Here is a 23,177-nt window from a genome sequence, read left to right on the forward strand (position 1 = left end):
TCCATTTTTTTAAAGTGTGATCTGTAGTTCCAGATGCTCTCACAGAAGGAAACATCCTCTCCACATTCATACTATCAAGACAGCTCAGGATTTTATATTTTTTCAATCAATTCATCTCTCACTCTTACTCTCCACAGAATACAAGCCTAGCCAGTCCAATCTTTCCTATGACAATCCTACTGCACGTCTCCATCAAAACTGAAACTATTTTTTGATTTTCCTCTGTACTGTCATTATCCCATTCTTTAGACTCAGTGTAACTTACGCCCTTTTCCATTTTGCCATCTCATCCCAAAGTTACATTCTTATCTATTTAACTGTAAACCTTGATCACTCTGTAAGCCACATCTCTATTTGACTTTGCAAACACAAGGAAATCTGCAGATGCTGGAAATTCAAGCAACACACACAAAATGCTGGTGGACCGCAGCAGGCCAAGCAGCATCTATAGGAAGAAGCACAGTTGACGTTTTGAGCTGAGACCCTTCAACAAGCGGAGCTCCAACAAGTGGCATGTTAGCCACTTGCTGGAGCTCACATATCCAAAGCTGCCTGATTTTTTTCTCTCTAGGCAACATATGGGACTGGCAATGCTGGAACCTGGAGCAACTCTGCCTGTCAGGCAGCATCTACTGGGGGGAAAAGGAACTGTTTATGTTTCTGGCTGAGACCCTGCATCAGGACTGCAAGTGGAGAATGAAGAAAGCTCGTACAAAGATGCTGCGAGGGAATGACACATTACTGGATTGAAAGATGATGGGCAGATCGCGACATGTAGAGAAGTGGAAGACATGCAAGTGCAAGACAGAGGTAGGTGGAGATAGCTGGAGACAGGTGGGGGAGGGGAGAGAAGAATGAAAGCAGAGACAGTTACTGGAGGGTGATTAACAGGAACACAAAAGGCCAAGTCCTGGAATCTGATAATAGCTTAGATTCAACTTTATTGTCATTGTGCCGAGTACAGATACAAAGCCAATGAAATGCAATTAGCATCTAACCAGAAGAGCAAAAGAATAGTGTTATTTACAAAATAATATGCGAATAAAAAGCAAACACAAGGGAATCTGCAGATGCTGGAAATTCAAATAACAACACACACAAAATGCTGGTGGAACACAGAAGGGAGAAGCACTGTCGACGTTTCGGGACGAGATCCTTCGTCCCATCTGGCATCAGTTGCCTGGGCATTTGATCGGGTACAACAGGTACTTCCGAATTTCAAAAGCAGCTACGTCAAAGGAAACCTTTACAAATTACTTTTCCCATTGTCTCATTAGATTTCTCAAAACATCTCAAGAGGAAAATCACAACCCTCCTGGTCCACACGAGTCAGTCTGATGTGGACTTCGGACGTCCTTCTCAGGCGCGAACACGACATAGCAAGACAGAACCGCAGCAACTGGGTGGAGGGAGCCGGCCGGGGAAGGGTCCCGGCCGCGCTAAAGTAAGCGGCTTGCGCCGGCGCTTCTAACGCGGCCTAACCCGGTAAGCACAGCTTTGAAATGGTACCGCCGTCTTGGAACCGTCTGACGGCGGTTCCCCGGCGCAATCCTCCGTACCTGGATTCCCTGCCCATTGCGGACAGCTGTCGCTACGAGCCCGCCACCACAAAAAGAGCAGCTCCGCGCCTCCACGGCCACCTCCAGTGGCCAAGATGCACGGCGGAAGCGAGGAAGCGGCGGGCGCCCGGCTCCAGGTGCGACCGCCCTCTGTTGGCCGGAGGGCGTCACGGCGGTCCCAGGGAACTCCACCCGAAGTCCCCTGACCGGCGAAGCCGGTGGTGGGTAGTGAGAAAGCTCGAGGGGAAAGATGGAACAAGTACCGGCAGATAGGAAAGCATGGAGATAGCCGTTGTTGCGAGCGGTAGGAGGAAAGTGGATTGGGGGTGGAGCAGGAAACGATACAGACCTGGAGAGAGGGATGGAGCGGACAGAAGTATGGCATCAGAAAGATACCTCGTTTACTAAACAGGCGGTGATAAAGTGTGTCATAGACATAAGAATTGTTCAACACAGAAGGTGAACCTTCAGGACTGCCGACGTTGTTGCCCATCTTCACTCGTCCTATTTTCCTATATTGCATCTATATCAGCGTTTACCATCTTTTTTTTAGCCCAATGCCCCTCCCCCCACTTGCCAATGCCCCTCTTAGGCACAATATACTTTATGGTACCCCCATAGTGTAAGAACACGTGTACCATATGCTAATATGAGAAAACTGATTCTGCTTTAAATTTGTCTTTAAACCTAGCTTACATTGTACAGCAGCTTCGATATCAATGTGATGGTTGAGCTTGGTGGTTTTTAGCAAGAGTTGAAATACCTGGTTCAAGTTGTTCAACAGCAAAAGCCTTAAGTTCTCGCACTAGGCAATGTCCAAGAGGCTTCTGGTTTTTTGTGAGTATGTGGTTCACAGCGCTGAAACCTCTTTCAGTAAGGGAGGAGGATGGAAGTGCAACAAAGAGCAATTTGGCTCTTCTCCAGAGACCATGAAACTTTATATGACAGTGTAGCCACATACCACATTTTTGAAAAGCATTTTTGCTTCCTAATCATTCTGAATTTCAATAATTTCTTCTTGCAGGCTCTCTTCCTGTTCTTCCACCATGCAAAGAAATGGGTTAATTACCTAGTCTGGAAGTTCCAGATCATTCAAATCCTTCTCCAGTGACTGCAGGTGTAAGTAGTACTCTTGCAAATCACCATCTGTGAAAGATAATGCCATACTGTCCATGCAGGGTAACTCTGAGAGCATTCTTCTCCCAACATTTTGCTTATATATTTCAAATTTTCCAATAACAGTGGACACTGCACAATTTGCCTGGATTAAATTGAAATTCCCACCCTGAAATTCTCAGCCATGAGGTCTTTTGAGGTGGCAGTGTACTGACATCCTTTTCACTGAAGGCAATGGCTAAGTCATGGTATTCCTGTGTGTAAGGTTGAGGGCTGCACTGCCTTCACAGATTTACAGGTGAAATCTACTGAGGCTGCAATTGAAATTCTGACTCATTTTGTCAATATAACAGCTAGAGTTATTACTCAGAGAGTGGTGAATTTGTGGAATTTGTTGCCACGTGCAGCTGTGGAGGCCAGGTCGTTGGGTGTATGTAAGGCACAGATTGATAGGTTCTTGATTGGACATGGCATCAAAGGTTACAGGGAGAAGGCCGGGAAATGGGGTTGAGGAGGAGAAAGAAAGGATCAGCTGTGATTGAAAGGCAGAGCAGACTCGATGGGCCAAATGGCCTAATTCTGCTCCTATGTCTTATGGTCTTGTATTACAAGAGTCATTCTTGATCGATTTTTGATAAACTGCAGATATGCCATTAGCAATGCCTTTTTGTCTCGCACAATTGAGTCATCCAGTTGTATACAAAATCCTGTTTTTTGTAGCTCTGTGCATAGTTGTTACTCAATGTCTTAACTCATTTTGTCAATTTGATGAGCTAGAGTTATTACTCAGCAATTGATTTTAAAGTACAGGTATCCATTTTGAGAACAGTGGTACAGCAGGCATTATTAACCTTCCAATTGTATGAGATTTTCCACATGTTGCTATTATTTTTGAAATGTTATAAGAAGCAATGAGACCACTATCGAGGTCATTTTTAGCTTTCTTGGCAAATGACTGAAGTGTGCAATGCTTGTCAAATATTTTTTTCATCTTTTGGAACTGAGTAATGCTATAAGTAGCCTTTTCAGGGTGTCTTTTACGGAAGTGTTCCTGCATTCTTGATGGTGTTACAGCTTCATTAGAGAGTACATTATTACAAATAAGACACATGGGGTCTCATGGGAATAGAATAAAACCATACTCCAGGTAGGTAACAGTGTATCGACGCACTTTCTCTTGACTGTGCTTCTTAGCAAGATTAGAATTCAAGGCTTTACTGCCTCCAGACCCATAGAAGTTGTGCCATACACACTTCTGCATCATTAACCGGGCTAAATTAAAATAAAAAATAACACAAATGCCTATTGGATGTTGACGATGGCAATGAGTTGACACAGATGAAATGATGGTAACGTCATGCAAATGGACTGTGAGGCGAAGATAAAGACGATCATAACAGCAAAAATTAGATAGACTAGCATTTGGATTGGAATCTGAACGTTAGCCAGGACAGAGTGGGTGTTTGGCAAACTACCTTCATACTGTTCCAGTTAGTGTGATTGACCAATCACGGAAGGTCTCATAATCTCATAAAGGTTCTTGACACCACATATGAAGCTGAGGTCACTTTGATACCTCCCGAGGAGTCCCCTGGGTTGGCAGGTTCACTGATCGGCTCTATTGCACCATTTGGTTCTGGCCATTGTATTGTTGTGTAACCTGTTTTCCATAGACCTGTGGAGAAAGTTGAGAGGACGTGCTTGACTTACCAACTGTTAAATTGCATGAACTTGTTCCATGCTGCAAGTCAAGTGGAACTGTTGTTCACCCTGGTTGCTAATTTATGCATCGCAATAATGTCTGTTTGGTTGGTAAAACTGCATGAGACGGCTGAGTTTTAGACGCGTTGTGACGACAAGTGCTCTTCGCCCTCAGAGCCGTGGTTCTTCCTGTGTTCCAGTGCCTCATCTTTTTTTTTGGAAGTGCCTGCTTTACTAATGGTTGACCAAGTGTTGTGCCTCAAGTTAGATTGCTGCTTAGCCACCCCCTCCCCCCAAAAATCTCGAACGACTTCTATTTCCCCTAACACTCCCTTAGGACACGTAACTGCCCTCGCTGGGAATCTCTGGCCTATATTGTTCTATATGTGTTTTGTTTTATTCATCTCTAAGGTACTTCTTTAATTGCTGAGAGAATTAGTATTGCAATATTGATGCAGATTCCATGAACTCACTAAAAGTAAAAGTGTGATTTCCCCCACCCTCCTTTTCTCCATTTAACTACTAAATCAAGATCACAATAAACTGCATGCCATAGTCAACAACACAAATACATTTGCAATGTTCCCCTTCGATGCAATGACTACTCTTTTTCAGTTGGTGCCCTTTTGTGGTTACGAATGAAATCTCCTTTATTTTATGGGCAAATAGATGCTTGTGTTAATCTTAAAATTAATTGTTTCCATTATTCAGTTGTCCAGTTATTTGTGTGCAAGGAGAGAAGATTTATCTATGGTGCACATGCATCCAATGAGTAAATGTGTCTTGTGCTTTAGTCATTTGGGTCTCTATTTGTCTCCGACACCAGACTTCAGTTCAACTTCACAAACTTTCATGAAATAAGACAATGGAGTGTGAGTTAACACATCTGACAAGATTAGTCATATCATCATTCTGTTGCTGTTCTGTTGTTTAAATTTATCTTTATTTTACAGTACTACTGTCTGGAAATACTGAGGAGGCTTGACCCAGAAGCAGAGCAGCAGAGACAATTTAGCAGAGAGTGATAACTTTAATAATAAACTGCAAAATAACAAGCCATGGGGGTGGGGGGGGGGCACAAAACAAGAGAGAACAGATACTAACCTCGTTGTCTTCCACACATCCCCCAGTGATGTGGATCAGGTGGTACGTGCTGCACAGATCCAGTTTAGTGACCATCTGGGCCCCACAGAGGGTTTCGAATGTTCTATCCATGAAGGACAGAGGTCAGCTTAATGGTGATTTGGTGAGTCCATGGTAGTCAATGCAGGTACAGAGACCCCATCTTTCTTTTTTGGCAAAGAAGAATCCTGCACCAGCTGGGGACTGGGATGGCCTAAACTGTAGTCATTCATGGCTTTGGTCTCAGGAGGGGAGAGGGAAAATAGACAACCTTAACTGTCCCCCCCCCCCCCCCCCCCCCCGAGTGGTGTCCAGGAGGAGGTCAATCATTCAGCCATGTGGTCTGTGAGGTGGCAGTGTACTGACATCCTTTTCACTGAAGGCAATAGCTAAGTCATGGTATTCCTGTGTGTAAGGTTGAGGGCTACATTGCCTTCACAGATTTACAGGTGAAATCTACTGAGGCTGCAAGCATCCGGTCTGGCAGGTGAGTCCCCAGTGAACCAGGTGAAGTGAAGTTAGTGAGTGGAGAGTCAGGGATAACCCAAGGTGAGAGGAGTGTTGGGTCAGTTGATAAGAAGGAGTTGGATTGACTCATGGTGGTCTCCAGTGCTCATGTACATAGGCAGTGTGCATGGTCTAACCATCCCAGACCCCAGGGTACGTCCATTAATGGCTGTGATGCAGAAGGGGTGATGGGCTCAGTAGGGATTCCAAGCGACTCGCACAGAGTCTGGTCCAAAAAGTTGTCTGCTGTTCTGGAACAGTCTGTATGTGTAGAGTCTGCAGAGTGTGGAGGAGGACAATGAGTGAATCAGGCTATGGAACAAGAATAAGGGATCAAGGAGAGCTTACCAGATAGAAGGCCCCTCATATCTACCAGAGGAGGCCATTCCCCAGATGCAATGGGCACTTGATGCATGGGTGATTGTAGGCTCTACAGTAAATGTACAAGTTGTTTCTCCACCAATGCTCATGCTCTTGAGGAGGTAAGGGAGCTCTCCCTAACTGCATGGCTTCTGGAGGCATTGCTGATGAGGGTTCTTCAGTCTCAAATGGTTCTGGGAATGGAACTGGGGTTCTGGCTGTTGATTTTGAGGGTCATTCCATAAGATGCTTGTCAAAGCACAAGCCCAGAGAGATGGAGCTTTTGAGGTCAGTGGACATCTTCCGGAGACAGCTCATCTTTCAAGTGCTCCGAGCAGCCGTGATGGTAATGGGTCAGCAGCACTTCTGCATTCCAGCCTCAGTCCACCGTGAGGGTCCTGATTTCCGAATTCCACCGTGTAATCCAGCAGCAAGTGTGAGCCTTGACACAGCTGAAGAGTCCGATCCGCTGCCTCCCCTCCACTTCCCAGAAGGGTGAAGATCTGGTGCGTCTCGGTGAATTCCTCACACGTGTTGCAAATTGTGGTTTTACTGTCCCAGTTAGAATGTGGCCCAGGCCTAAGCTTGCCCACTCGAGAGGGATGACGAAGGCAATCTTGGCTCGGTCCATAGAATACAGAGATGGCTGGAGCTCAAAGTGTAAGATGCACTGACATGGGGAGTTGTGGCACCAGGTCGTGGATCTGTTGAAGTGTTTGGGCGCCAGAATCCAGGCCTCAGAAGGGAGGAGGTTGACTGTCGTGGGGTTGCTGTATGGAGACAGAGAGTTGAGGGAGAGTGGCAAGCAGATGGTTACTGATTTCCTGCTGCTTCAGGAATGCGTGCTCTTCTCGATGGACATTTTCCTTTAGGTGTGCAAACTCAGCTGGGTCAATCGATGGTTCACCCATCCTGTCAGGATATGTAGAGGAGGCTTGGCCCAAAAGCAGAGCAGTGGAGATGATTCAGCGGTCAGCAATATTTTAATAATCAACTGCAAAATAACAAGTCATGCGGGGCCACAAAGCAAGAGAGAATAAATACTACTGACAGGCTACAAGGTAACTGAAGGGTAGGAGCAATTGGATGAGGCTGTCCGGTTTGATGGGTGAACGAGTGCTGTGGATGAGAGCTGAGTTTAAATAGGCTGCAGGTGATTAGTTTGAAATGGATGGCAGGTGACTGTGGCAATGGCAGGTGGTCCTGTTAGCTGGGAGGTGCCTGCCTGAGCAGGCCTGACAGTTACTTTACCTTACCTGAGGTAAAATAAGCATACAGTGATGACTAAAGATTTGCAAATGTTTGTACATGTTCCATCAGTGTAATGGATAGAAAGTGCATTAATGGCAGAGGGTGTTGCTGGAAAATTCAGCTTCTGAGATTACCTGAAAAAAATCACTCTAGTCAGTTACGAGTTTGATCATTTATGCTTATTTAATTGAGATTAATACAGATAGTCTAAATGAAAAATGGCCTTGCTTTAACTTAGAAAGCATGCTCCTGCTAATATTTGTAATGTTTTATGTAAAATAACAAGGAACAGTTCAATATTTGAACTAACATTAATTCACAGAGTCATAGAGCAATACAGTACAGATATAGGCCTTTTGGCCTAACTAGTCCAAGTCAGCCATGGTGCTTAACCAGCTAATTCCAATTTTCTTTATTCAGCCCTATCCATGTACCTTTCCAAATGCTTCTTAAATGAAACTATCATACCCACCTCAACCACCCTCTCCAGCAGCATGTTCCATGTACTCATCACTCCCTGCATTAAAAAAGTTGCCTCTTTGATTCTTTTAAAATCTTTCCTCTCTCACCCTAAATCTGTGACCCCAGTAGTGAACTCCACTACTCATGGCAAAGTATTATGACTACACCTTTATTTATAAATTTGAAACATGGCTATAAAGTCAAGGAATATATATGATATATAATATAATATAATATAATATAATATATACTATACTCCAAGGACTAAAGGCCTAGCCTGGCCAGCCTCTCTCTATATCTCAGGCCCTCTAGTCCTGGAAGATCTTCATAACATTTTTTCCCACACTCTCTTCAGCTTAACCACATTTTTTCTACAACAGGATGCTCGAATCTTTGTACAGCTTTGTGCAGCCTCCCCAATGATCTATATCACTTCAACATAATAGCCTCAGAGCCCTGACTAATGAGGGTCAGCTTGCTAAATACTTTTTTTTCCACCAACCTGTCCACCTATGACTCTGCTTTCAATGAACTATGCATTTGTACTCCAAAGTCCTTCTATTCTATTGCACTCCCCCAGTACCCTGTTCTACCATTCATTGTCAAAGTCCTGCGCTGGTTTAACTTTACAAAATTCATCACCTCACACTCACCTGTATTGAAATCCATTTGCAACCCTCAACCACTCCTCTAACTGATCAAAATCCCCTTGTCATCTATAATAAACTGCTTAACTAAAAACTACAGCTGATTTCTTGTCACCTGCAAACATACTGATCAAGCCATCGTATCCAAATCATTTATATAAAATATGGTAAGATAGCATAGGTGGTTTGGTTGAGTTGTTCTCCACTGGATAAAATCCAAAGCAGTGACTGCTGCAAATATTACATTGGCCAAACTGGGAGAAAACTGTCTACAAGGATAACTGAACATTAACTGGCTGTAAAGTGGCATGACCAACTCTCCCTAGTCTCTACCCATGAAAATTGAGAGGGGCATAAATTTGACTGGGCATCTGTGAAAGTCATGGCACATGCAAACACACGGCATGTAAGAGAATTCCTAGAGGCATGGTTTTCTGTGAACCATTCCGTAAACAGACACATAGACCTTGATCTGATTTATAAGCCAATGCAGGCAAAATTCCAGACCACAACACAAAGTTCACCACACTATCAATCAGCAATGAGATTTCCTCGCTACATCACAACTGAGTTCCCGTATGATGACCAATCAGCTGATTTTTAAGTATGTAAAGGCCAAGTACTCGGAGGACACTGCAGTTAACAGCACACTGATGATGACTCCTTGCATGGTGATGAAACACTTGCAAGTAAATTGCCAAGAGGAGAGGACAACTTAATCTAGCCATTGACCATCCGAACTATACATATTCCAAATTATTCAAAAGTAACAAGGGTCCCAGCACCACCTCTCTGTGGCATACTACTAATCACTAGCCTCCTTTCCAGGATTTGAGCCAATTATGAATCCACCTAACCAGCTCTCTCTGGGTTCCATAGGACTAAACCTTCTCAACCAGCCTACTATGTGGAACCTTGCTGAAGTCAAAATAGACAACATCTCTTATCTACCTGTTTGATTCTCTCTTCAAAATACACTAAAAAGGTAGTCAAGCATGACCTCCCACACAAAGCCTTCCAAATCAGACTCTCTATCCAAATGATGATTGATCCTGTCTCTCAGAATTCCCTCTAGTAGCATCTCCACTACTGTCATCAGGCTTTCTGTCCTATAGTTCTCTGGCTTGTCCAAGCTACCCATTTTAGACAATGGAACAACATTAGCCACCTTCCGTTTCTCAGGAGTCCACCAGTGGCTAAGGATGAAGCAAGCATCTCCACAAGGGCCTCGACAGTTTCCTCTCCAGCCTCCTACAAAGCCTGAGGATGCACTCGATCAGGCCCTGGGTATTTATCCATCTTAGTGCTGTAAGGCTGTAAATACCCCTCCCTAGTAAAACAAGTATCCTCCAAAACATTTCCATTTGTTTCCATTATCACTTGAGATACCATTATTTTCTCACCATACTCCTTAAAAATCCCACCGTCTCCTGCACCTCAAGACAAAAGGTGACGCTACTAATTTCTAAGGGGACCTGCAGTCTCCATAGCCAGCCTTTTATTCTTAATATAGCCATAACCTCTTAGGACTTTCCTTAGCCTTACCTGTCAGATCCACCTTATAACCTTCCTTTGTCCTGAATTACATGTATTATTAATCTTTTTATAGTTATCAAGTGATTTGTTTGATCCTGACCTCCTAAACCCAACGTACTGTATGTTTCCTTTCTTGACCAAAGCCTCAATATGTCTCATCAGCTAAGGTTTCCTAAACTTACCATATTCACCTTTTACCTTAACAGAACACACTGCTCCTAGACATTGCCCTAACACTCTTAAAAACCTCCCACTTGCCATTCAAACCGTTCCTTTCAAACAGGTTCAACCAATTGACTTCTACTAGATTTGGTCTAATTCTCTCAAAATTAGCCCTGCTCCGGTTTAGGGCCCTAAACTGTGGAGATGATTCATCCTTTTACATAATTATCTCAAAAATAGTTGAATTGCAGTCACCAGAGCCAAAGTGACCCCTGGCTGCAGCATCAGTTACTTGACTTACCCCATGCCCTAAGAGAAAGTCTTGTATTACACCATCCTCTCTATAGTGACTCAAAGAAACTTTCTTGGAAACATTTCGTAAATCCCACCCTGTCCAGGCCTTTAACACTGAGTAGCCTAGTCAATACTGGGGAAATTAAAATCTCGCATTAAGACCCACTAAGTTTTTTCTTACTTACAACTGTGAGCAATTTCTCTACACACCTGCTCTTTAAGTTCCCACTGACTATTGGTGGGGAGAGTCTATAATACAGCCCCACTTGAGTGACCCTGCCTGTTTTGCTTCTGTTTTACCCATAGGGTTTCAAGGGATGATCCCCAAAAATTCTGGACCAAACTGGAATCACAGAAGGTGACAGTTGTGACAGGGCTTCAAGTTTATCACCTCCTACAATGTAAAACAGCATAGGTAACACCAAGGTTTCGCCCTCAGATGAGCGCAGTGCCTTTTATGCTTACTTTGACCGACAGAACAGGGAGGCACCTTCAAGGACTCCCACAACTCCCAGTGGCATTATGATTTCTGAGGCTGATGTGAGAGCATTCTTCAGGAGGGTGAACCCACAGAAAGCATCGTACCTGGACGAGTACTGAGGACTTGTGCTGATCAACTGGCTGGAGTGTTCACTGATATCTTTAATCTCTCACTTCGGCTGTCTGAAGTACCCACTTGCTTCAAGAAGGCTTCAATTATACCTGAGACCAAGAAGATTGTGATAACCTGTCTCAATGATTATCATCCAGTAGCACTTACATCCACTGTGATAAAGTGCTTCGAGAGGTTGGTGATGAAACATATCAACTCCGGCCTGAAGAGTGACTTGGATCCACTCCAATTTGCCTACCATCACAACAGGTCGACAGCAGATGCTATTTCATTGGCCCTTCATTCATCCCTGGAATACCTGCGCAGTGAAGATGCAAAAATCAGAATGCTCTTCACTGACTATAGCTCAGAATTCAGTACTTTCATTCCCCTCAAAACTAATCAATAGACTCCAAGACCTAGGCATTAATACCTACTTGTGCAACTTGGTTCTCGATTTCCTCACTTGCAGACCCCAGCCAGTACAGATTGGCAACAATATCTCCAGCACAATCTCCATCAGCAACTAATTTATTTAAGACAAGGTTGGATAGATGTTTGCATAGTAAGGGAATTTGAGGTTATGGGGAAAAGGTAGGTAGGTGGAGATGAGTCCATGACCAGACCAGCCATGATCTTACTGAATGGCAGAACAGGCTTCATGGGCCAGTTGGCCTACTTCTGCTCCTATTTCTTATGTTCTTGCGTCCCTTATCAAAAAGACGACACCTCCCCTTGCTTACATACATTTTAGGCCTGTGTCATCTGTATCCTAGAAAGACCCTATTGTATCCGCCTCCACCACCACAACCATAGTCGGCAGCCCATTCCACGCACTCACCATCTCCACGTAAAAAAAACTTATCCCCAACATCTCCTCTGTACTACTTCCAGGCACCTTAAAACTGTGCCCTCTCATGCTAGCCATTTCAGCTCTGGGAAAAAGCCTCTGACTATCCATACAATCAATGCCTCTCATCATCTTATACACCTCTATCAGGTCACCTCTCATCCTCCTTCACTCCAAGGAAAAAAAGCCGAGTTCACTCAATCTATTCTCATAAGGCAAGCTCCCCAATCCAGGCAACATCCTTGTAAATTTCCTCTGTACCCTTTCTATAGTTTCCACATCCTTCCTGTAGTGAGGCGACCAGAACTGAGCATAGTACTCCAAGTGGGGTCTGACCAGGGTCCTATATAGCTGCAACATTACCTCTTAGCTCTTAAGCTGAATCCCATGGTTGATGAAGGCCAATGCACTGTATGCCTCCTTAACCACAGAGTCAACCTGCGTAGCTGCTTTAAGTGTCCTATGGACTTGGACCCCAAGATCCCCCTAATCCTCCACACTGCCAAGTATCTTACCATTAATACTATATTCTGCAATCATATTTGACCTACCAAAATGAACCAGCCCAGTTTTGCATCCTATCAATGTCCTGCTGTAACTTCTGACAACCCTCCACACTATCCTCAACACCCCCAACATTTGTGTAATCAGCAAATTTACTAACCTATCCCTCCACTTCTTCATTGAGGTCATTTACAAAAATCACAAAGGGAAGGAGTCCCAGAACAGGTCACTGAGGCACACCACTGATCACCAACCTCCATGCAGAATATGACCCGTCTACAACCACTCTCTGCCTTCTGTGGGCAATCCAATTCTGGGTCCACAAAGTGGTGTTCCCTTGGATCCCATGCCTCCTTACTTTCTTAATAAGACTTGCATGGGGTACTTTATCAAATGCCTTGCTGAAATCCATACACACTACTGTCATTGGGGGACAGGAGGCTAGACCCAAGTGCAGGATGCAGTACTAGGTGCAGGATGGGAACAACTAAACGATAGACAAGAAATGGTGACCATTGGGTGCGTGAGGGACGTGACGTTCAAGGTGATTCTGGGGTTCTGGGGGAGTCTTAGAGTTCAGGCAAGGAGGATCCCAGAGTTCAGGCAGGCAGGATCTTGGATTTCAGGTAGGGTCTAGGAGCTCACTGGGTGGGCCACATAACTCCTGGGCAGGGCCCAGACCTCCCAGGCAGGAACACGGGGGCCTGGTCAGGTCACGGGACACCTGGGTAGGTAGTGGGGCACAACCCATCGACAGCGAGGGATAGGTAGGGGCAGAGACCTCTGGGCGGGCCGCATAACTCTTAGGCAGGGCCCAGACCTTCCAGCAGGAACATGGGGGCCTGAGCAGGTCGTGGGGCACGACCCATCTGCAGTGAGGGATGGAAAGGGGCAGAATCCCCCACCGGGCAACAGCAGTCCAGCAAGGCTTGCCCAATGGAGGCAAGGGATAGAAAGGGAACTAGGTCCAGGGTGACTGCCAGACTTACTCAAAGAACTCATCTTTAATGAGGGGAACTCCAAGCCAGGGCAACTGGAGGAACAGGATAGGCAGGACGACCCCTCAACTCCACTCAGTCCCAGAGCCCCCTATATACACCACCAGCCGATGGGCATCAGGTGCGCCTCCTTGAGTCCAAACAAGCCACGATGATCCACAGGTATGACTTCTTGGGCTCAAGGGTGAAAGGAGGGATGGCTACAAGACCCGGAGTCCTCTGACCGGATCAAGATCCGGAATGCGGGCTCCAGACCAGACCATAACAACTACATCTACCTTCATCCTCAAAAAAATCAATCAAGCTCTTAAGGCACGACCTGCCTTTGACAAAGCCATGCTGACTATTCCTAATCATATTATGCCTCTCCAAATGTTCATAAATCCTGCCTCTCAGGATCTTTTGCAACAACTTACCAACCACTGAAGTAAGACTCACTGGTCTATAATTTCCTGGCTATCCCTCCTCCCTTTCTTGAATAAGAGAACAACATCCACAACCTTCCAATCCTCCGGAACCTCTCCCATCCCCATTGATGATGCAAAGATCATCACCAGAGGCTCAGCAATCTTCTCACTCACCCCCCACAGTAGCCTGAGGTACACCTTGTCCAGTCCCGGAGACTTATCCAACTTGATGCTTTTCAAAAGCTCCAGCACATCCGCTCTTGATATCTACATGCTCAAGCTTTTCAGTCCACTGCAAGTCATCCCAACAATCGCCAAGATCCTTTTCTGTAGTAAATACTGAAGCAAAGTATTCATTAAGTACCTCTGCTACCTCCTCTGGTTCCATACACACTTTTCCACTGTCACACTTGATTGGTCCTATTCTCTCATATCTTATCCTCTTGCTCTTCACATACTTGTAGAATGCCTTGGGTTTTTTTTCTTAATACTGTCTGCCAAGGCCTTCTCATGGCCCCTTCTGGCTCTCCTAATTTCATTCTTAAGCTCCTTCCTGCTAGCCTTATAATCTTCTAGATCTCTATCATTACATAGTTTTTTGAACCTGAAGGAAGCTTTTCTTCTTGACTAGATTTTCAACAGGCTTTGTACTCCACGGTTCCTATACCCTACCATCTTTTCCCTGTCTCATTGGAATGTACCTATGCAGAACTCCATGCAAATATCCCCTGAACATTTGCTACATTTCTGCTGTACATTTCCCTGAGAACATATGTTCCCAATTTATGCTTCCAAATTCTTGCCTGATAGCCTCATATTTCCCCTTACTCCAATTAAATGCTTTCCTAACTTGTCTGTTCCTTTCCCTCTCCAATGCTATGGTAAAGGAGATAGAATTCTGATCACTATCTCCAAAATGCTCTCCCACTGAGAGATCTGACACCTGACCAGGTTCATTTCCCAATACCAGATCAAGTACAGCCTCTCCTCTTGTAGGCTTATCTACATATTGTGTCAAGAAACCTTCCTGAACACACCTAACAAACTCCACCCCATCTAAACCCCTTGCTCTAGGGAGATGCCAATCGATATTTGGGAAATTAAAATCTTCCACCATGATAAGCCTGTTATTATCACACCTTTCCAGAACCTGTTGCCCTCTTTGCTCCTTGATGTCCCTGTTACTATTGGGTGGTCTATAAAAAATACCCAGTAGAGTTATTGACTCTTTCCTGTTCCTAACTTCCACCCACAGAGACTCTGGTGACAATCCCTTCGTGACTTCCTCCTTTTCTGCAGCTGTGACACTATCTCTGATCAACAGTGCCACACCCTCACCTCTTTTGCCTCCTTCCCCAACATTTCTGAAACATCTAAAGCCTGGCACTCTAAGTAACCATTCCTGCCCCTGAACCATCAAAGTCTCTGTAATTGCCACAACATCATAGCTCCAAGTACTGATCCATGCTTTAAGCTCATCCACTTTATTCATGATACTCCTCGCATTAAAATAGACACATCTCAAACCATCAGTCTGAGCGCATTCCTTCTCTATCACCTGCCTATCCTTCCTCTCGCACTGTCCCCTTGTAGTTTAACTGAATAATCCTTTCCCTGCTTTTACTGTGACCCTGGCTATCCAGATTACTAGACTCGCTTGTACTTTAACCCATGACTTGCTTCTGCTCAGAGTACCATCCCCTCCTGCCCACAACCTACCAACATAGTTTGAACCCTCCATTGTAGCACCAGTTAATTCCCTGCAAGGATGTTGGTCTTCTTCTGGTTCAAGTGCAACCTGTATATCTTTTACAGGTTACCTCCAGCCCAGATGAGATCCCTGCCTGCAGCAACAGTTTCTCAGCCATGAACTCACCTGTCCTATCCATCTATTTCTGACTTTGGAGAAAGTGACCTTAACATGATCGAAGGTTTGTTAAACATAAGCTTTGAGAGCTGGAAGCAAGAAATTTTGAATTTGAGTGTGGTAAACTTTGCTAGCAGTGAAAAATAAATTAATCACAGAAAATTGGACTAAACTGATAATGAAGAATTCTATAAACAGTGGGATTATATAATGAAAGTTCAACTACAGTACAAAACTATGCTTTCCTTCAACGTTAAATGCTCCAGTTGGTCAGTTGAGCACCTGTAGTCAAGAAACAACATAAAGTGTTTATGCTTTAAACAAAGCATAAACACTGAAATAAATACTAAGTAGAAATCCAGTAGACTGAGATATATATATATATAATAAATACTGATTTCAAAAAAATAGCAGAAAATTAAATGTTAAGTTTCACTTTAACTTTCAAGAAAACACAATACTTCTATGGTTATAAGTAAAATAAATTACTTTGATATAAATTTACATATTTTAAAAGTTTGATAACCTATTTATCTTTCCCCTTGCATTCAATTACATCTTCCAGATCGATTGGGATTAATTTATTAATTCATCATTTATTTGGTTTCCTTTCATTGACTTTCAGGCAAAATGAAACATATTTACAGGTTGAGTACCCCTTATCTGAAATGCTTGGGGCTGGAAGTGTTTTGGATTTTGGATTTTTTCAGATATTGGAACATATAATGAGATAGCTTGGGATTGCTGTCATTTCCAACTGAATTTATATGCTATCGGCAAGCAGTTTTTGTCTTACACTTGTTCTTCACACGTGTACTTAACAGTAAAAATTATTACAGACAATTAATATAATGAAATATCATGTGTGCAGAGTAACAAAATCAGCACAGCAGCACTGGGAGAATACCTGAATCAGCTGGTGAACAGCAACAAACAACGCCAGGCTTCCAATCTCCATCTACGATGTCATGTTTTGATTACAAGGTTACAGTACACTATATTTATATTTTATTATTTTTAGATTTTATGTAAGCTATAAATACAACCTTAGACTTGTTCTGGTTTTAAATTTTCATCAGCAACACTTTAAAAATTTAATTCCATTATGTAAGGTAAAAAAAACAGCCTCATAGACTTGTTCTGGTGCTAGATTTTTGTGATCAACAGACACCTTAAAAATTTAATGATGTGCTGAATATTCACAATTTCCTTCAATTTTCAGTTCATCGTTATAGATTTTGGCTTGTTTCACGATCAGCATAATGTTAAGCGACATAACTTCACAGATGATACATGATCAATATCTTCATTATTCACTTCATGTGGTGTTTTTCTATTTGCCATTAATTCCCATGTACAGTCACTCCTCAGAATTGTCTGGAGCATCACCTGGGACCTTCCCAGTGTCTTGTGGAATTTTCCATTTGTGACATCACGTCAATGCTAAAGAAAAATTTGGATTTCAGAGGTTTTTGGATAAGGGGTACTCAACCTGTATTTGATATTTACTCATGTACTCATTTGAAATTAAACTTTTTAAAATCTATACAGATAAAGGATTATTGAACTATTTGTACTGCTTTCAATCTAATTTAACTAAATATTTGATGAATATTAATTTTATCAGGGAAATTAATATTTATGGCTTTATTCATTCTGACAAAAGTCTTTTAATTATATGGTCAGTGAAATTACTCAATTATTCAAAGCCATCAGTTGCTCTTTATTCCTATCCTAGAATGTAAGATAGTATTTTTCTTGGGGCCTTTAAAAACAATGAAAATTTGATTATCTGTTTATTATGCAAGCTGCATAAGTTATTACTTCATTTTCCTGGAGTCAATTCAGCTCAGAATGAAGATTAGCGAGACTGTCATGTGTTTTACACTAACGCTGGTGGTTAACTACAAAGGACCGGAGACTAAGAACAAAATATTGAAGTTTAAATGGAATATAGTCACTAGAACATTGAAAAATGAATTGTATTATAGCAAATATTCACATCTATTGTTCCTACACAAATGCTATTAATTTGGACTCATTTGCATTACTCTATGAGACAGCAAGGGGGAATTGGGAAGTAATGATTATATGTCTGATTCTCTTAGTTCAATCCATAGAACTTGCAGTGACATAATAATAAAGCTTTGTAATGTTCTTTTGCCTGGATGACCGCTTTGCTGAGCACCTACATTTAGCACTGACATTTTCCGCTTCCCCTCTGCCCTTGGCGTGTGGTACATGTAAGGTTTAACACAAAGCATGAAGATCAACTCCTCATTTCGCTGTCTCCTAGGTGTAGACTCAGTAATAAATTCTACTACTTCCAGCAACGTGCTTTCTTTTTCTGTAGCAAAATTGACCACTTCCACAATAGGGCATTCAGCTGTGAAACTAGGTTTAATGCATTTCCTTTCTACATCAGCTCTGCTGGACCTGATGTGCTTGTACAACAGCCCTGTATTGCAAGACATTTTGCAATCCTTTGTCTGTTTTATCACTGTCTAGCTGCTGTCATTATCTCACTGACCACTACTTATCCTTCAGCATCCCTAGCTTCAGCCTGTCACACACTGTACATTCACTTTGTCCTATCTTTTCTTCCCATTTTCTCCGCAATTTTGAACTAACTTGTTTGATTTACTTTTCCAATTCTAGCAAAGGGTCATCGATCTAAAATGTTAACTCTACTTCTCTTTCCACAGCTGTTCATTCCACGTACTGACCATCCTCTGTGTGGAAAAACGTTGCCCCTCAGATCCCTTTTAAATCTTGCCCCTGTCACCTTAAATCTATACCCTCAGTAATGGACTCCACAACCCTGTGGAAAAGACAATGATAATGCACATTATCTATACCCCTCATAACTTTATAACCTTCAATGAGGCCATCCACATTCTCCTGCACTTCCTCAGGCCCTCTAGTCCAGACAGCATCCTCATAAATTTCTTCAGCTTGACAGTGACTTTTCTACAGCAGGGTGATTAAAATTGAACACAACATTTCAAGTGCTGTCTCACCAATAACTTATATGGAGTGTGTCAGAATGCATGGCGCCCGCGCGTACATGTGGTTGTCAGACGCGTTGGCTGGAGTAGGCTGATGATGTAGGGTCTGGTTTTCAAGGTCCCAGATGATCGGGGCGAGGACCTGAGAGGATGCAATGATGGACTGAGGGTCGATCCCCATTTCAGCCGGGTCGAACTGTTGTGACAAGGTTCCGGCTTTGTGATCTTGGAACTGGGTCAGTAGGAGATGGTGAAGTTGAATAGTTCAAATACGAGGGCCCATCAAGCTTGATATGGGTTGAGTTGGTGGGTCTGTAGAATAGATATGAGGTTCTGGTAGTCAGTCCAGATCAGGAAGGGCTTGATGTTTCCCATCAGCCAATGTCTCCATTTCTCCAAGGCCCATTTAATAGTGAGTAGCTCCATGTCTCCAACTCCATAACAGTGCTGTGTAGGGTTGAAGTTGTGTGAGAATAAGGCAAGCGGCATGTCTTCCTGTCTACCTCTCGCTGGGAGATGATGGGTTCAGTTCCCAAGTCAGATGCATCCACCTATATCACAAAAGGCCTGGAGAAATTCAGATGGTTGAAAATGGGAGCTGTGGTGAAGTGTCTCTTGAGCTCCTTGCTAGTGTAGTCCACAGCAGCAGAGCAGGTTATCTATGAGGTAGGTAACTTGGCGAGGAAGGGGAGAGGAGTGGCATTATGGCTGTAGTTCCTGATGAAATGATGGTAGAAGTTGGAGAAGCCCAGGACACTCTGTAGCTGTTTGAGAGAGTATGGTCAGGGTCTTTTAATAATGGTGCGCACTTTCTCTGGGTCAGTGGGGTGAAAGGACAGAACAAGGAAGGAAGTGATTGGGGTGTGGAACTGGTATTTCTCAAACTTTCAGTCCAGTTGGTTTTTGTTTTTTTGAAAATATTTATAATTTTCTACAAACTACAACAAAGAAAAGAAAATCAATAATATATATAGAAGGATCATTGCCATATAAACAAAAATAACAATAATACATGTCTTAACAAATGAGCAAGTCACCCATAGTAAAAAAGGAAAAAAAAGAGAAAAAGAAAGAAAAGCACCCAATCCATCACCTATCCAACTCCAAGCCAACCATTATATGAGATACACTTTTATTACCCCAGAACTACATATTGTAATAATAAAAAAAAGGCCAGGGGGCAGCCTGCTACCTGATCAGAAAAAAACAAAGTAAAAAAAAAGCTGGAAATGTAGGGTCTGATTATCAAGGGAAAAAAGAACAAACACCTGTCAAATCTAGGTGAGAATTATGAAAATATTCGAGAAAAGATCCCCACACCCTATGGAACTTTATGTCCGAATTAGAAAGTGAGTAGTGAATCTTTTCGAGATCTAAACAAGACATAATATCCCTAAACCATTGAGCATGGGTAGGGGGAACTACATCTCTCCATTTAAGGAGTACTGCTCGTCTGGCTAGAAGAGAGGCAAAAGACAATGTTCGTTGTTTAGCTGGAGTCAAATGCTTGTCAGGGTCTCAAAGAATACCAAAAAGAGTGATCATAGGATCAGGTTCCAAATGACAATTTAATAAAGAAGATAAAGTTTAAAAAAAATCTTTCCAAAATTTTTCCAGAGTAGGACAGGCCCAATACAAATGGAAAAGGGAGGCCTCACCTCCTTTGCATTTGTCACACCAGGGACTAATGTCAGGATAGAACTTCGCCAATTTGGTTTTGGACATATGAGCCCAGTGGACGACTTTAAACTGCAGGAGACAATGACGAGCACATAAGGAGACTGAATTGACGTATTTAAGAATTGAATCCCAAACCTTGTCGGACAAAGAAATACCTAAGTCATGCTCCCAAGCAGTTTTAAATTTATCATAAGGGGCTCGTCTGAGAATCATAAATTTAACACGAATAGTAGAAATTACGCCTTTGCCCAAGGGGTTCATTTGAAGAAACAAGTCTACAACATTTTTATCAGGTTGTTCAGGAAAATCTGGTATTAAAGGGATAATAAAATGTCTAATTTGAAGGTATCTAAAAAAATGAGTATTCGGTAAATTAAACTTTATAGACAACTGTTCAAAAGACACAAACCGATTGTCTATAAAAAGATCTTCAAAATGCCTGATACCTCTCCTACACCAGTCTTGGAATGTGGAATCCTGCATAGACGGTTGAAATAAATGATTGTATAGGATAGGACTAGAGAGGGAAAAACTATAAAGACCATGGTATTTTCTAAATTGAGCCCATATTCTCAGAGTATGCCTGATTACAGGATTAATAATAGATTTTGGCAATTGGCAAGGAAGAACAAATCCAAGTAAAGCTGGAATAGATAATTTCTTATAAGCATTTAATTCCATTGCCACCCATGTTGGACAAACAGACTGATTATAAAAGTAGGACCAAAAGATAATATTACGAATATTGGCTGCCTACTAATATGAACGAAAATTAGGCAACGCCAAGCCACCTTCTCTTTCAGGCTTTTGGAGATGAGCTTTATTGAGTCTGGGCTGTTTACCCTTCCATAGGTATGACGAGATAATAGAATCTAAAGAATCAAAAAAAAACTTTAGGAATAAATATAGGTAAAGATTGAAATAAGTATAACAATTTAGGGAGAATATACATTTTAATTACATTAATTTGCCCAATTAAAGACATGGACAGAGGTGACCACTGTGCTAATCTCTGTTCTGTAAAATTTAAAAGATTATTGAAATTCTCATTGAACAGTCGAGTATAGTTCCTTGTTATGATAATACCAAGATAAGTAAAACAATTGTTTACTACTTTAAAAGGGAGATTGTGAAATTCTAATTCTTGTGCTTCCTTATTTATCGGAAAAAGTTCACTCTTATGTCGATTAAGTTTGTATCCGGATAGCTGACTAAATTTATTGAGAAGTGAAAACAACAAAGGTAAAGAGGTGGTTGGGTTTGATATAAAAAGTAACAAATCATCGGCGTATAGAGAGACTTTGTGCTCAAAACTGCCCCTCCAGATCCCAGTCAGTTCAGTACAACTGCAAAACGCAATTGCCAATGGCTCGATAGCCAGATCAAATAACAGAGGGCATAAAGGGCATCCCTGTCGGGTGCCACATTTAAGATCAAACGGTTGGGATTGCTGGGAATTAGTCAAAACTGATGCAATTGGATGGAAATATAGTAACTTAACCCAGTTAATAAAATTATATCCAAAATCAATTTTTTCTAAAACCGCAAATAAATAGTGCCACTCCACCCGATCAAATGTCTTTTCGGCATCAAGAGAGATAACACATTCAGTGGTCCCTGATGAAGATGAATATAGAATATTAAAAAGACGTCTAATATTGAAAAAGGGAAGGCGATTTTTAATAAAGCCAGATTAATTATGGGTAAAATAGTGCCCAGCCTATGGGCCAAGACTTTAGTTAAAATTTTAGCATCTACATTTAATAGAGAAATCGGCCTGTATGAAGCACGTTCTAATGGATCCTCGCCTTTTTTCGCTAAAAGAATGATACAAGCCTCATCAAATGATGCAGGCAATTTATTTTCTTTAAAAGAATCAGAAAAAACTAAACTAAGTTGGGATAAGAGCAATGAGAAAAATGATTTATAAAATTCTGTACAGAACCCATCAGGACCAGGAGATTTACCAGGCTGCAAAGCAGAAATAGCAGAGGATATTTCCTCTAAGGGTAATGGCTCATTCAATTTATGTTTAAGATCAGAAGAAAGTTTAGGAATATTTAAACTATCTAAAAATTGCATAACAGTAGTATTGCCATTAAAGGATTCAGAGGTGTAAAGCTGAGAGTAAAAATTTTTGAATGTATCATTAATTTCAGACTGGTTCACACCAATATTCCCATTACTCATTCAAATTTTAGTGATGTGTTGTTTTGCTTTAGAGCGCCTAAATTGGTTAACTAAGGACTTACCAGATTTATCCCAGTGAATATAGAACTTACTCCGACTGCCCAAAAGTTGTTGTTCAATCGGATAAGTAGAAACAAGATTAAATTTAGTTTGAAGTTCCATTCTTTTCTTATTCAGGTCAGTTCCTGACCTGGGCGTATAATTGGTCTATAGCTTTAATCTGATTGATCAGTTCTAAACATTCTTTGTGAGTCTTTCTTTTCAAATTTGCTGTGTAGGAAATTATTTGACCTCTTAGATATGCTTTCATTGTGTCCCAAAGACGTTTAAAAAGTATTAAAAAGTATTAGTATTTAAAAAGAAA

The 23,177-nt window shown here is 42.1% G+C and overlaps 1 protein-coding gene and 1 long non-coding RNA gene across 5 annotated transcripts in view; one reads left to right on the plus strand and one right to left on the minus strand.

The window, feature by feature from the left end:
• The window catches only part of ddx46 (DEAD (Asp-Glu-Ala-Asp) box polypeptide 46), a 66,612-nt gene extending 64,916 nt beyond the window's left edge, over positions 1–1,696 (minus strand). For all 3 annotated transcript variants that reach the window (XM_059990437.1, XM_059990436.1, XM_059990435.1), the window contains exon 1: positions 1,560–1,696. In XM_059990437.1, coding sequence (XP_059846420.1) covers positions 1,560–1,576 — 17 coding nt within the window. In that variant the 5' untranslated portion in view covers positions 1,577–1,696. The remainder of the gene's footprint in view (positions 1–1,559) is intronic.
• LOC132405542 (uncharacterized) lies at positions 1,064–18,041 on the plus strand. 2 transcript variants are annotated; one of them, XR_009515910.1, is made up of 3 exons: positions 1,064–1,485; positions 2,584–2,678; positions 11,024–18,041. It is a non-coding gene; the product is annotated as an uncharacterized LOC132405542 (long non-coding RNA). The 2 variants fall into 2 exon arrangements; XR_009515911.1 differs by lacking the exon at positions 1,064–1,485 and adding an exon at positions 1,716–1,780.
• Positions 18,042–23,177: the final 5,136 nt, after the last annotated feature.

Source organism: Hypanus sabinus, chromosome 15 (genome assembly GCF_030144855.1).
Source record: "Hypanus sabinus isolate sHypSab1 chromosome 15, sHypSab1.hap1, whole genome shotgun sequence".
NCBI classification, from domain to species: Eukaryota; Metazoa; Chordata; class Chondrichthyes; order Myliobatiformes; family Dasyatidae; genus Hypanus; species Hypanus sabinus.